The sequence below is a fragment of the Equus asinus genome, chromosome 7, assembly GCF_041296235.1.
Source record: "Equus asinus isolate D_3611 breed Donkey chromosome 7, EquAss-T2T_v2, whole genome shotgun sequence".
Taxonomy (NCBI): domain Eukaryota; kingdom Metazoa; phylum Chordata; class Mammalia; order Perissodactyla; family Equidae; genus Equus; species Equus asinus.
This window is the reverse complement of record NC_091796.1, coordinates 98661868-98675579: the sequence shown is the minus strand read 5'-3', so window position 1 is coordinate 98675579 and position 13712 is coordinate 98661868. Positions and strand designations below refer to the sequence as shown.

Here is a 13712-nt window from a genome sequence, read left to right as displayed (position 1 = left end):
TGTCTCATGAATGACAGGCTCTTGGGGCAGCGTAGGCGTAGTTCCAGGAACGAGTTCTGATAAAGGAGCGTGGCCAATGGTGGGCCTGCACAGCAGAGGTGCGGGCTCTTTGGCGAGGCCGAGGCTGCAGGAGAGAAGAGCCGGGCACGGCCCCTTGGCCTGAGGGCAGCTCTGGATAAACCTTCCTGAAGGACACCCCTCAGCCCGTCCCCACGTCCCCTGTGGGTGGCAAATGTGGGCTCTGCCGCATCAGCTGCCTGGCTTGTTCTGTAAGAGCGGAGCAGTGGGCCAGTCACTGTGCTAACCTGCTGACAGTGGCCTCTCTCAGGAGGAGGAGGAAGAGGGGTGGCTTCTGTTCACGCTCAGGTCTACAGAATGCGTGTGCAGGGGGAGCGTGTAGGCTCCGTGGAGTTTGTGCATGTGAGGATGGGAAGAATGTCCTAGCTACCTCTTAGGGCTGGAGAAGATGTTTTAAACATTCAGGGAGAAAGACACAGAGGAGCCCATAAACAGATACTCTGGCACGACACACAAGGGGGAGCAGATTTCAGGGGAAAAGTAAGTATGAATCTCTGGCTTTCCTGTTGAGAGCTCTTAAAAATGATTACTAGGAACCAAAATAGTTTCCCTAAAAAGAAGAGTAATTCCAAATGGAGCTTTCTTTTTTGTTGATAAGGTTTACTAGAAAAGAAGCATTGTGGCTTTTTTCCTGGCCTTTGCTGACCTCACACCCTATCTTGTACACGGGGCGGGGAGTGGGGTGAATTAAGCTGGTGTATTCATTCCCTGGGGCTGCCGTGACAAAGTACCATGAACCAAGTGGCTTAAAACAACAGAAATTTATTGTGTGATGGATAAGGAGGCTGAAGTCTAAAACCAAGGTGTCTGCAGGGTTGGCTTCTCCTGGAGGGCCTGAGAGAGAGTCTGCTCCGTGCCTGTCTCCCGGCTTCTGGTGGTGGCTGGCAGCGCTTGCTGATCCTTTCCTTGTAGCCCCATGGTTTCAGTTGCTGTCTCCATCTTCACGTGGCCTTCTCCTTGTATGTTTCTGTCTTCAGATTTTCTCCATCTTAAAGGCACCAGTCGATGCGTTCGGGCTCACCCTAATCCAGCATGACCCCATCTTGACTTGATTATGGGTGTAAAAGACGCTATTTCCAAATAGGGTCACATCCACAAGTATGGGGGGTTAGGACTTGAACAGATCTATTGAGGTGACACAATTCAGCCCACAATGACAACAGCTGGTGAATGGCTGCCCTTACCCCCAGCCTTCTCTCTGAGCCCCTCTCTTGTTATACCACCATTCCACGTTTTGGGTCTTGGAATCATAGAGCCGGAGGGATGGTCTCCTTTACTGTGTCTGCCCAGCCACCTGCTGTGGCCCAGTGATGTGGCGTGGGGCTCCTGTAGTCACAGAGGTGACAAGTGGCGGGGCCAGATCCTTGTGTTCTTTTCCTAGAAACATTTTGCTTTGTTTTTTGTTGAATTCTGTTATAAAATTTTTTGTTCCCCATGTGCGTTAGTGTTATTTCCCCGAGAAGATTGGAGTTTCCTTAAAGACTGATTTTGTCACAGTTCCTCTTGCGTTTCCACAGTCTACCGTGAAGTTAGTAGGTGCTGAAGGAATGCTTGTTGAGCGAGCACGTGAGGGTGAGTGGCTGTTCCGTGGAGTGCTTCTCACTCAACGCCTTCCCACAGACCTCCTAATGAACCCCGGCGTTCCACTCCCCCCTGGCCCCGCCTCAGAGTCCTTATCAGTGCAGGGTGCTAGGCCTCTCTCACTGAGTGTGGTCCACACGTGGAGCAGATCTGGTTTCAGGTGAGGCTTTATCCAGGGGTCGGACGAGCTGACCAGAACTCAGTTGCTCTCCTTTTTTCAGCTGTTTTCTCACTTTGGGCTCCATTTTTGAGTTCTGGCTCCATCAGGCCTCTCTTTCAGGTCCCAGGGTGAGTACTCCCAGCCGCCCAGTCTCCATGCTTCCGCCTCTCCTCAGTGAGTGGGAGAGTGTTCTTGTCCCAGCATTCCCAGCAAGAGTTCTGAGCCTGCCTCTGATTGGACCAGCTTGGGCCACATGTCCTCTCTGAGCCAGCAGCCCTGGGAGGTGGCATGTGCTGATTGGTCTCCCCAAAGTCCTGTGATCCCAGTGGCGCTGAGTGAGTGGAGGCAGCTTCCCAAAACCATGTGATGCCCCAAACAGACGTGAGGGCTGGTGGGGGATGGAGAGGGAGGGACGGATGCAGGGAGGGCCCGATGGATGAAATCTTGCTTGTCACCCTCCTTTCAGCATCAGCCTCCCCTCTCTGACCGGAGGGCTTGTGTTTTCCTTCCAGGAATACATCGACGCCCACCCCGAGACCATCGTCCTGGACCCCCTTCCCGCCATCAGGACCCTGCTGGACCGCTCCAAGTCCTACGAGCTCATCCGAAAGATCGAGGCCTACATGAAAGGTACGGACACGTGCGGCTCGGCACCTGCGGCAGGCAGCCCACCTCTACAGTCAGTTGCAAGGTGGTCATCGCATGGGGCTGGGGTGGGGTCTGGTCTTCCTAAGCACTTTGGGACAGGAAGCGGTTGAACTCCGTGGGGGCAGATGTTGTGAAGAGGGCCTTTCCTCCCTCTGTGACCAGCAGAGTTAGGAAATAAAAGCCCCAACGTGCTCTTTGGGGGAGAGAGTGGCTCCAGACACTTCAAGACAGTTGTGTTGTGTTGTGTTGAGTCCCCGGAGTGGCGATGAAGTGTCCCGATAACGCATTGGGGAGAGAGCAGGAATGTGCATGGAATAGCTCGGTGGCAGGTGGCCCGTGGAGTTGTATAACTGGGCGAGGGAGACAAACAGAATGAAAGGGGCTTTAATCAAAGGAGATACATAATGTAGCGGCTGGGCCTCGCGGGACGCTCTGTCCTCGAGGGCGGTGCCTCCCTCTGAGCTGCGAGGCTTCTCCTGCCAGCTGCAGGCTCCTGTCCCTGGCACTCATCCTCCCACCTCCTGGGCAGGGCAGCCCGGAGGGGGCGGATGGCCTTTTGACGGGGTGTGTGCGTGCGTGCGTGTGAGAAGGGTTTCTGGAAGGATTCACGTTAACAGTCGCCTCCTGCTTCTCTTCGCCTGGTTCAAGTGTTCCCTGCCGAGAGCTCTGGTTTAATTTTAGGGAGAAGTGCTTTGCGTGGGCCCTGGGGCTGCATGAGGATTCACCTTAGGGGCAGGGGAGGCAGCCCCTGCTCCTGCCATCCAGACCATGAGTGTGGCCTAAAGGGGCCGCCTCGAACCCTGACCTGGATGGAGACTGGGCCTGAGGTGTCCTTTCACGTGATGGTGGGGTCAGTGGGTAGTTTGGCTCACAGGACCAAAGGCAGCCTGTCTGCAAGGGGAGCATGAGAATAATGAGAGCAGCATTTACTGGGTACACTCCAGGTGCCTGGCGTTGGGTTGAGTACTGGAGGCTCTGAGAGGTTAGCAGATATACCAGCATCACACAGCCTGTAAGTGGCAGGGCCAGCGTCCAGCCAGATCTCCCCGACTCAGGCTCCCCAGCTCCTAAGCCCCGGGCTTGACTTTCACGTCCATGGCCAGAGGGCCCTGGATCTAGTAACAGACCCTGGATGCAGCCACGGGCCCTGGCTGGGAGAGTTGGCGAATGCTTGGTTCTCTAAGGAACGTGCCCTGCAGAAGAGCTGGGTGCTGGACCTGGTCATCCTGGAAGCAGTCTTGTGGCTTCTTTCTCTGGGGGCCTGGTGTTCACTAAGTGGTGTTGAGCATGGACATGATGTCCTCGGATGCCTCAAGGAGACACACCAGCATCATTTCTTCCTTGGGTCTGGAGTGGTCAGTGACGATGTCAGCTTCCTTTTGTCTTCCTTTCCTGGGTCCAGCAGAACCTCCAGACAAGAAGGAAGATCTGTATTGAAGTTTTGGCTAAATGGTGTATCTGGAAGGGAAATCCGCCTCTTCCCAGCAGGGGGTGTGTTGGACACTGACTCTCTGTGAAGGCACAGGAGATCGTGTTAAAAGATAAGAAGGACCTGTGAGTGGGAGGAGGCGCAGGTCAGCAGCCACATCTCACGTCCTGGACCAGTCCAGTAGGAGAGTGACGCATGCTGATGGGATTAGGGAGGGCACTGCTGAGAGGGCTTTTTCTGGGCAAAGAGCACAGGGTTTGGGGGGAGAAAGACTGAGGTTGTGTCCGAATCTGGACTCTTGCTGGCTGTGTGGCCTTGGCCGTTGCTTGACTGGTCCTGCCTGTTTTCTGTAAGATGTGGATAATAAGTGGTTTGTCCAGGGGGTCCTGGGATGACGTCTGATGAGCAGTTAGCGTGGGTCCTGGCCCGTGGGGTCACTAGGAGCAGTAGCTGCTGCCGTTGCTCCTGTTACATGGAAGGGGCTGAGGCACCTGGATTGGATCTTGGAGTCTGTCTTGATTTTCATGGACAGGGAATCAGGGCTGGGGTCATGGGTGAGCCCGGGCCAGAGTGTGAGCGTGCAGGGGTGTGATCAGGACTTCAGGGTGCACAGGAAGCCGGGCCGTGCCTGGTGGGCGAGCACAAAGGGAGTGACAGCTGGGGCCCCCAGACAGGGCAGCGGTGTGAGCAAAGCAGGGAGAGAGCTGAAGCGTGGGGTGCTTGTGAGGGACTTGTAGACCATCAGGTCAGACTGGGGGACCAACACCTCGTGCAGTTGGGGACTTTGTTCTTGGGCAGCCGTTGAAGGCGTGTGAGTTGGCGAGTAAGGAGATGAGACTCCGTTTAGACCAGGGCAGATGTGGCCTGCAGACAGGTTCTGGGGGGCATTATCTGTATCCTTTGTGAGGGTGACCCACACCCAGCCTCAGGCGTGAGGGACTGGTGACCGGCCCCAGTGGGGAGACAGACACTCTGCTGGGGCCAAGAAACCTTAAACCCAGGTGTCAAGGCTCAGGAGCTGCCTGCCAGGGGGGATGTCCCCTCTAGGCCGGGCAAGAACTTGCTGACCAAACCCTGAAGGTGGGCTTGGTCCCAGGCCAGCAGGGATTGTTGCGTGGGTGGGCCGAGACGGCTGCACCCTGCATTTTCCTTATCGTGCTCGCCGAGCCAGGCTGGCATTCTTCTAGGAGGGCGGCCAGAGGCTGCCGCTTCCTGGAGCCTTTTCCTGCCCACCCGGGGGCTGTGCGTGCTCAAGCACTGCTGGCTGGTCTCTGCTGGCTCCCCACTCCGTCTTCCCTGCAGAGGCCAGGGCTCTTCCTCCGTGCAGCTGTGGAGCACTTCCCTGGTGCTCTTCCGCTCCACTCCTGCTATTCCTGGAGGCATACAGCCCCGTTAGATGTACTGTAAACAGCCATAATTACCCTTTAAGTTCCTCAGACAATTATAGCAGTCCCAGTGACACCACTTTTGTGTCGGAAGAAGGGACGACTTCCTCGGGATGTTGCCATCCCCCACGCCCAGGCTGCTCTCCCTGCCTCAGAGAGCCTGGGTGGCTGCTGCAGGGAGGCCGCCAACATTCCCTGCTCTGCAGTGGGGCTGGGCGGGTGGGCCGTGGCACATGGGAGGGTCTCCCAGGAATAACAGGTAAAGCAGTTGGATGGAGTCGGGGAGGGGCCCACACTCAGGCGGGTCTTCTGTCTCCATGCAGAGCATCAGCAGTGGGAGACAGTGAGGCCACTGCCCGGAGCTCCCAGCCTCCCCACTCTGAGTCCCGGGGCAGCCGCGGCGTGGCTGGTGCCACCTTCCCGGAGCTCATCTTCTTCAGTTCAGAGCCTGGAGGGAGTCAGGCTCCTCGCCCTGCCTCAGACCCACTGATTCAGTTAGCACTGACATTGTTACAACAACAGAGACCTGAAATGACGGTGGCTTAAATGAGATAGGACTTTGTTTCTCCCTCATGTACAAACCCAGGGGAAGCCATCTGGTGCTCTTGTGCGATGGCAGGGACCCAGGCAGTTTCCAGCTTATTCTGTGGTGTGGCCCTCCTGGCCTACGGTGGTGGCTAAAACTCCAGCCAGTCACATCTAAGATGTAGACATTAGAGTAGAAAGGGGGACTAAGAAAGAGGAAGCAAAGGGAAACAGCCCTGGTTGTCTTCTAAGGGAAGGTTCTGGAAGCTCTGCATGATGCTCTGTTCATGTGGAGCCAGAACTGAGTTAGGTACTTAGCTGCAAGGGAGTCAGGGATTGTGGTCTTTATTATGGGCAGCCGTGTGCTCAGCTAGAATTTGGGAGCTTTGCCACCACAGAAGAAGGGGGAGAATGAGTTTCTGGGGGACAGCTAGCAGTCTGCCACTCCACCTTCTGAGAAGTGAGTTCCTGCCTGGGGAATCTGTGGATGAATGACCATTCCCCCTCTGGCTGGTCAGGAGGTGTGGCCTCAGCCTATGACCTCAGCAGCAAATCCACTCCACCCAGCAGCTCAATACAGTGGGAGGTCAGTAGGCTGGGAGAGTGACCCACCCGGAGCACCTGGGCTGTGGGTTTCCCTAGGAGATGACTGCTTCTGGGCATGGCTGCACTCAGAGGCACAGATGGCACTGAAGCTGGACCCAGTTCAAGCCAAGTGCAGGAGCCTCCCAGAAATTAAACACTGCCTGGTGCAGGCGTGGGGGCGGGGCTGGGGCGGGTGGCCGTGTGGACAAGCCGAGATTGCCAGACACACGCTTGCGGGCCTTTCTCCCACTGGCACCCGCTTTGCCACACACGGCCAGGATCTTGAGATGGAAGCCCCAAGACCAGGGCCTGGCTCTGCCACTCCCGGCCAGGCTATTCTGGACAGGGCTCTAGCCTACTCCTGAACCAGCCGAAGCCATGTGCTTTCGAGAAAGCTGGGCTGTGATCGGATGATGGGCTTGCCTCCTTGGCCCCGGGGGCAGTGGCTGGTGAAAGGTCTGAGGCCACAGGGCAGAGGGCCTGAGAGGCCCTTCTGAGCTGCTGACGGCTGCAGGTGAGGGATGGCTCTCCTGGAGCCTCCCACACACGTGCTCTGGAGGTGACAGATGGCCATCGGACGCCAGGCTCCCCTGGGGAGGGGAGTGCGCACCACATATTGAGTGTTTCTGCCTGTGGTTTTATGGGAATTTAATCAGCACTCAGCTTGGAGGCCGTTTGGAAGCCGGATTGAAATGGAGTAATCTAGACATGCAGTGCAGAGAAAATAACATTCCTCAGATTTCCGCAGAGCTTCTGCCTGGGGGTTAGTGGTGTGGACAGATGGGGCCCGCTGTTGCCCTTGGCGAGCTGCAGAGGGCAGTGGGTGGGAGAGGAGAGGGCAGGGAGGGGGCCTCAGGCCGGCCTGGGCCCCTTCGCCGTGCAGCCTGTGCAGGTTGCTTTTCCTCTCTGATCCCGCCTTGGCAGTGCTCAGGTGGGCACTAAGCACTGAGTGCGTGCCAGGCACTGTAGGAAGCACTTTGCACGTATTAGCTAATTCCGTCCTCGTGAGAAAGGTACTAGGGTCCTCGTGCCTTGAGCTTCAGTTGGTTAAGGCCACAGCGCCACCAGGGCACAGAGCTAGGATTTGAACCCACACTATGTGGCTGTGCTCTTAGCCAGTGGTTCCTGAATCCGGCTTCTAGCCCTTGTGTGAGCTGCCTCCTCCATCCCACCATCCCTGAGACTGACCTCCGGGACCGAGGCCACGATGGGTACCGTCGGATACAGTGATCCCTGGAGTGCCCTGGTGGTGTCGGCACTGCCTGCTGGCACCGCTCTGAGCGCCCTCTGGTGTCCAGCGATGGCACTGACCAGAGCAGGTCCCTGGTGTCCACTTGAGAGACCAGCAGCTCTGCTACAGATGGTCGCTGAGTGTCTGCCCCCTTACAATTATTGATGAAACAAAAATCCTGTCTGTTCTTGTTGAGGGTGGCAACACATTGTACTGGAAAGAACAGGGCTTTGGCGCGGACAGACTGGAGCTCCAATCCCAGCGCCCCTCGTGTGGCCTGGGCAGTCACCAGCCCTCTCTGAGTCGCGTGCTCCTCTGTAGTGGGGTGTTGCTGTCATCTCTGGGGTAGGAGATGTGCGGAAGGTCTGGACACAAGTTAGGTGCTCAGATGCTGTCAGCTCCCTCTCCTTGGTCCTGCCAAGCACCCCGGTTTTGGGTGGGAGGCATGTGGCAGAGGCTGGTAGCAGGGCCTGGAGTCGTGGAGGACACAGAGGACAGGGTGTCTGCCCCCCACGACTGCTGCTTCTGGAATCAGGGCCAGCCTCCAGCCCTGATTTTGTGTGGGAGGCTGGAGTTTGGGATCAGCCTCCCAGGCAGATGCCTCACACCTGGTAAGTGGGTTTCTGAGGAGTTGGCCCCTTTGGTGTCTATCTGCCCGGGACCTCCCCACAAGTCAGCCTGCTCAACCCACAGGGCTGAGGGGGCAGCGTGCCCCATCGAGGGGGCTGGTGTGAGGGAAGACAGGGCACCAGGCTGGGCCTGGACAAGCTCCTGGAGCAGGTGACCGCGGAAGTGGCACAGGCCCCATGGCCTGACAGGGGGTGGGGCTCTTTGGGTGGGTGCTTGGCTTCTGGTTCCCCTGCTGGACTTTGGGGTGTGTGGGAGAAACACTGTCCTCGTTTTCACATCAGCTGCTTCCCGCCACCCAGGCAGAGACCCCACGGAGGGTCTGCAGAGCAGGAGGGTGGGGTGGGCATTGGCTGTGGGCCAGGCCGAGGTGGGTGTCTCCTTATGACGCAGCTGGCCTTGAACCCTGGCCCTGCCCTGGGGCCCCAAGTTAGTCTCTGAGCCCTGGTGAACCTCTCTGTGTCACCTGCCGGGGGGAGGGGACCGCCCACTGCGACCTTCCCCTTATCGGATGAGAAAGTGGAGGCTTAGGGAGGGAGGCAGCTTGCTTAAGCTCCAGAGCTGCTCGGTCAAGTTGAGCTCTGCTGACTCCAAGCTGACCCTCCTTCCTTTATGCCAAATGCTATTTGCAGCTAGTTCTCTGAACCCCACCCATCTCCCTGCCCTCTGCTGACCCCTGGGTGGGGTCTGCTCCTGTCCTTGGCTCCAGGTCAGAGGCCACACCTGCTGTGCAGGCCTGGGGCCAGGGCACACCTGAGCTGCCATCCAGGCACCCTGCCCTGCAGGGACTCTGCACAGCCCTCAGAGGTCCTGTTCCACGATGAGGCCCCATCACCCCCAGGGACCCAGGAATCCTGAATGTGTCAGCCCAGCCAGCCAGGCTCCCAGTTGAGGCCGCAGAGCCCAGAACTCTGCAGGGAGAACATCCACGGGTTCACACCTGCTCACCACCTGTCCCTGACCCCAGTAGGCCTGCTCGCTCTCCTCAGGCCTGGGAGCCCTTTTGTTGGCATCTCCTGCCCTGGCCTAGCTTCAGCAGGGGGAGAACCCACAGACCTACCCCTCCAGGAGGCACTGCAGTGTGACCCCACCAGGCTCTGATGGCTCCTCCAGGCCTGTCCCTGCAGCCCTGCGTGTGAGTGTGCAGGGCTGACTCTGGGCCAGTTGGGGAGCCAGATGCTGTCTGTCTTTGGGACCCCTCGCTCTGTTTTCCCGAGGTCCTTTCCCCTTGTGGTAATGATTGACTCTTCCAGACTTGGGACTCCTAGGAACCTTCTTGCCCCATCACACTCAGTCCCCCAGCTCTCAGTGAGAAATCTCAACATCTCTTCCCTGGGACGTAGTAGGGCAGACGGACTCAAAACATACTTTCTCATCAATCTGACCAACAAGTATCAGGCACCAGTCATTTACACTTTAGTGTGAATTTAAAGCCCACCTCGTGTCTTTCCAGCTGAAAGACATCTTGAGCTCTTGACGTCCCCAAAACTGCTCTTCTCCATATCTTTGAAGATGAGGAAAGGGGCCCAGAGACGTTGCAGGACTGACCCGGTGCCTTTCGATTCTCAGCCCGGTGCCCTTTCCGTGGGACGCACACCCCTGCAGCAGTCTTCTCAGAGGCAGTGCCATGATGAATCTGAGTCAGACTGCCCAGGTTCAGATCGTGTCCTTAGGCCAAGCTGTGTGCATTTGGGCAAGTTATTTGACTGCACTGAGCCTCAGCTTTCCTATCTAAAATGGGGCAATGAGAGTGGCACCTTCCTCAGAGGGTTATTCCAAGATTGAGCGTGCTTGTGCATTTAAGGCATAAACACTCAGTGGATGGTGGTTCTCCTGGGCCACCCTGCATTGTGGTTCAGACCACACCCCGTATGTTGTGACCCTGCGCTGCTGAGTTCCTGAACTTCTGTTTAGCACTAGATCTGGGCTAGACTCACATGCTGTCTATCAGGAGGGCATGCCGCCAGCGTGTCTTCTGTCTGGTTAACTGATTATTTGTTAGAGTGGTGTCGGCCAGGGCTCTCCACTGTAAATGGAGACTACAGATCTGCCGTGTAGTTGGCGGTGATCTTACAAGGAGACACTTTGCAGCTATCCTGTTTCTCATCATACTTCTGCCTGCTATTTTAGCATCCATTGATGTCTTGATGACAACAGTTGCTGTTATGGTATTTGCCAATGGCCATTATATGGAATTTTACAAAGCAAGCCTGCCCCCATTCGTCCAGGGACTTCTCGTACCTTCTCTGACATCCATGGGGGCACCTCATGGAGTCCCAGTGTATCTCATCTGTCAACAAAGGAAAAGGTGAAGATAAGAATTGAGAAGAAGGAAAAAGGGGCTGTATCAGATATGTTGGAGAAATCAGCATTAGACAAATTTCTTTGCTGCAGGACTTCTCAGAGCCTTTAATGTGCTAATGTGAATCCCCAGTCTCCCAGAGGGAGGTATACTGACTTTTACCACGCATGGTAGGATGCACTGATAGTTTATATTCTACTAATGAAGAAAAAAGTGCTAATTAAATTGTGACAGACCATTGATGATGAGACACATGTCAACTTCACAGGTGGAAAATGAAAAAGAACACGTGTCTTAGAATCAATGAGATAGAGCAATATTTAACTTTTTCCACCTAATTGGTTATGAGTCCCCCTACCCCATCTTGTAGGGCTTCTAGTGGGAGGCCTGCTCCACCCAGCACACTTCGGGAATTCTGAACTGGATGCCCCCTGATCTGCACAGATCTCATCCTGATTCCTCTTTATCAAAGCAGGGTCCTGATTGCCAGTGACTCAAACCTGTTTATCCTCGACCTCATTTCCCAGAGGCAGCTGCCCTTAACTGTGGAATGCAACCTTCTAGACCTTTCTCAAACATGTACAAATACATATGTACTTTAAAAAAAAATAGAAACAGGATCGTATTATGTGTGTTCTCATTTTTCCCTCCTTAGTGGGTATCTTGACTTCCGTTCATGGCCCATAAAGATGGGGGAGATTAGGCCGGCTCTGCCCTTTTTGATGGCAGTATAATTCAGCTTGAGGGTGAAAGAATCATGATTTCGTCAATTATATTGGGCTTATAAGGTCATTCTAGTTGGGTTTGGATTTTTTTTTTTAACAAATTGAGCTGCAGTAAACACAAGCCTGCATATTTCTGTAGCATTAGTCGCTAGAAGTGGAATTTCTTGGTCAAAGATTATTATAAACATTCCTCACGTTGCTGGATTGATCTCCAAAAATTTGAAAAAATTTTACTCCTAATTGTGCCCATCTGCCAGGGAAATGGTAACTGCCTTAATTTGCGTTTCTTCCATTATTGGCAAGATTGAGCATCTCCTCACGTGTTTATCGGCGTTTTGCTCTCTTCTGTGTGTGCATCCTTTCATATCCTTTGCCCATTTTTCTATTGGGTTATTGATCTTTTTCTTATTGATTGGTTAGAGCCCTTTTTGGATTAAGGAAATTGCTCATTGTTTAAAAATATGGAATGTTTTGTCGATGGAAGCTTCATCTTTGCACTGGGGCCAAGCTGACATCTTCTGCTCTGCTTTTAGAGTGTGTACTGCCAGGGAGAGCACTTCAGATATTACTTTTTAAAAGTCTTGAAAACAAAAAAGGCGGCTGCGTTTTGGGAGTTGGAGCTGAGAGGGGCCAGCGAGCATCTGCCTGGGTCTGGAAGGGGCCGTAAATCAGTGGGAACAGCTGCCACAGAGTTCCTGCCCGTTTCCATAAGCTGGAACGGGGCTCCGGAATGTCCGTGTCTCCGTCTGGCTCCTCCGCTCCTGGGCTTCCAACACGCCGGGTGCAAACAGGGTTCCGTGCCCTGGAGATGAAACGGGTCCTTAGCTAAGTCAGACGGAGGAAAACTGCTCATCCAGCTGACCATGGCCGTGTCAGACCTGTGGCATTTGTTTCCCTCTGTCCCTGCCGGGAAGCAATCCCCTCCCCTAGTTTCAGGCTGATTCCCATTTTCCAGAGTTTTCTCCCTGACAGCCCACCTGTAGCCAGTGAGCTGAAGATCAGGCTGCTGGCAGGGAGGGAGCAGTTGCAGCAAGGGCTTAGGGCCCCTCAGAAGCCTCTGGGGAGCAGGGTAGGGGCTGCAGCCACTGGTGAAATGTCCCCCCACCCAGCGTCTCAGATAGCTCAGTGAACTTTCCCTCTGAAAACTCGTCGTACCCCAGTCTCTTAGTTCCCTATTGCTGTGTAACAGGTCACTATGAACGGAGTGGCTTACAGCAGCCCCGTTTATTGTCTCACAGTTCCGTGGGTCAGATGGCCACCTGGCAGGGCTGGTTTCTTTTCTCAGGGTGTCACAGGCTGGCATCAAGGCATCACCGGGCTGAGTTCTCGCCTGGAGGCCCCGAGGAAGATCCCACTCCAAGGCTCGTGCCTCTTGGCAGAGTTCTGTTCCTTGTGACCGTAGGACCGAGGTCTCGGTCTCCCCCCGCTGGCTGTCAGCCAGGGACTGCTCTGAGCTCCCGCAGCCCCCCACTTTCCTTCCCACGGGGCCCCGCCATCTTCAAGCCAGCAGTGGTGCGTCCAGCTCTGTTGGTGCCTCTGATCTCTGACTTCCTCTCAGAAAACACACTCTGCTTGCAAGAGCTCCTGTGAGTCAGCGGGTCATCCAGATAAGCTCCCTCTGTTTTGTGGTCCACAGTGTAACGTGACCCAGTCACCAAGTAACATCCATCGTTTCAGTCCTTGGACTATGTGCAGTGTGCACACAGGACAGCATCTTGGGGGCCGTTTTTGGATTCTGCCCATCATGCAGAGCAACAGAAGCGTTTTTCCTTAAACGCTTGTGAGTTAAGTTGAATTTAATTGCTTTTAAGTCTCTCCATGCCCTGTGGCCTGTACTGGGCATCTAAGGGCATGTGGCCCCTGCCCATCCCCTCACCTGGTGACATCTCTTGCCATATCAGCCCTCACGTTCCACACTGTGGCCGTGCCAAACCTCATGGGCAGCCCCCTCCTGACCCTTGGCCTTTGTCCTCAGTTTCCCTCGACCTGGAACACCCTCAGTTCCCTTGACGAGCTCTAACTTTGGGATTTGGCTCAGGCAGCCTCTTTCAGGAAGTCCTCCTTGCTCCATAGGCCCTTCCGCGTGTGGGCCTCAGTGCCCTGCCTCTCTGCTCCCATAGACCCCTTGCCACCCTTGGTCACACCACCAGTCCCACTGTGCTGTCGTGTCTGCTTACCAATCTCTTCTCACCCAACCGAGGGCCTCCGAGGGCAGGGCCTGGGACATAGCAGGTGCCCAGTACATGTGCAGACAAAGGAAGGATGTGTGCAGGAATTAGATGCGTAAGAGGCAGACGCACTAGGGGAGCCTCTGAGGCAGAAATTCCGGAGGAGGGGACTGACTCATGCAGGTGGGGTGAGGAGCTCAGAGCCAGAGGAGGGGGTGGCCCTGGCCCTCCGTGGTAACGAGCTATTGCGGAGGTGATGTTTGAGGCG

General features: G+C 55.4%; 1 protein-coding gene across 4 annotated transcripts in view; it reads left to right on the top strand.

The window, feature by feature from the left end:
* The window catches only part of ITPK1 (inositol-tetrakisphosphate 1-kinase), a 171952-nt gene that overhangs the window by 120899 nt on the left and 37341 nt on the right, over positions 1-13712 (top strand). For all 4 annotated transcript variants that reach the window (XM_014832109.3, XM_070514217.1, XM_044774243.2 and 1 more), the window contains one exon: positions 2332-2449. In XM_014832109.3, coding sequence (XP_014687595.1) covers positions 2332-2449 — 118 coding nt within the window. The remainder of the gene's footprint in view (positions 1-2331; positions 2450-13712) is intronic.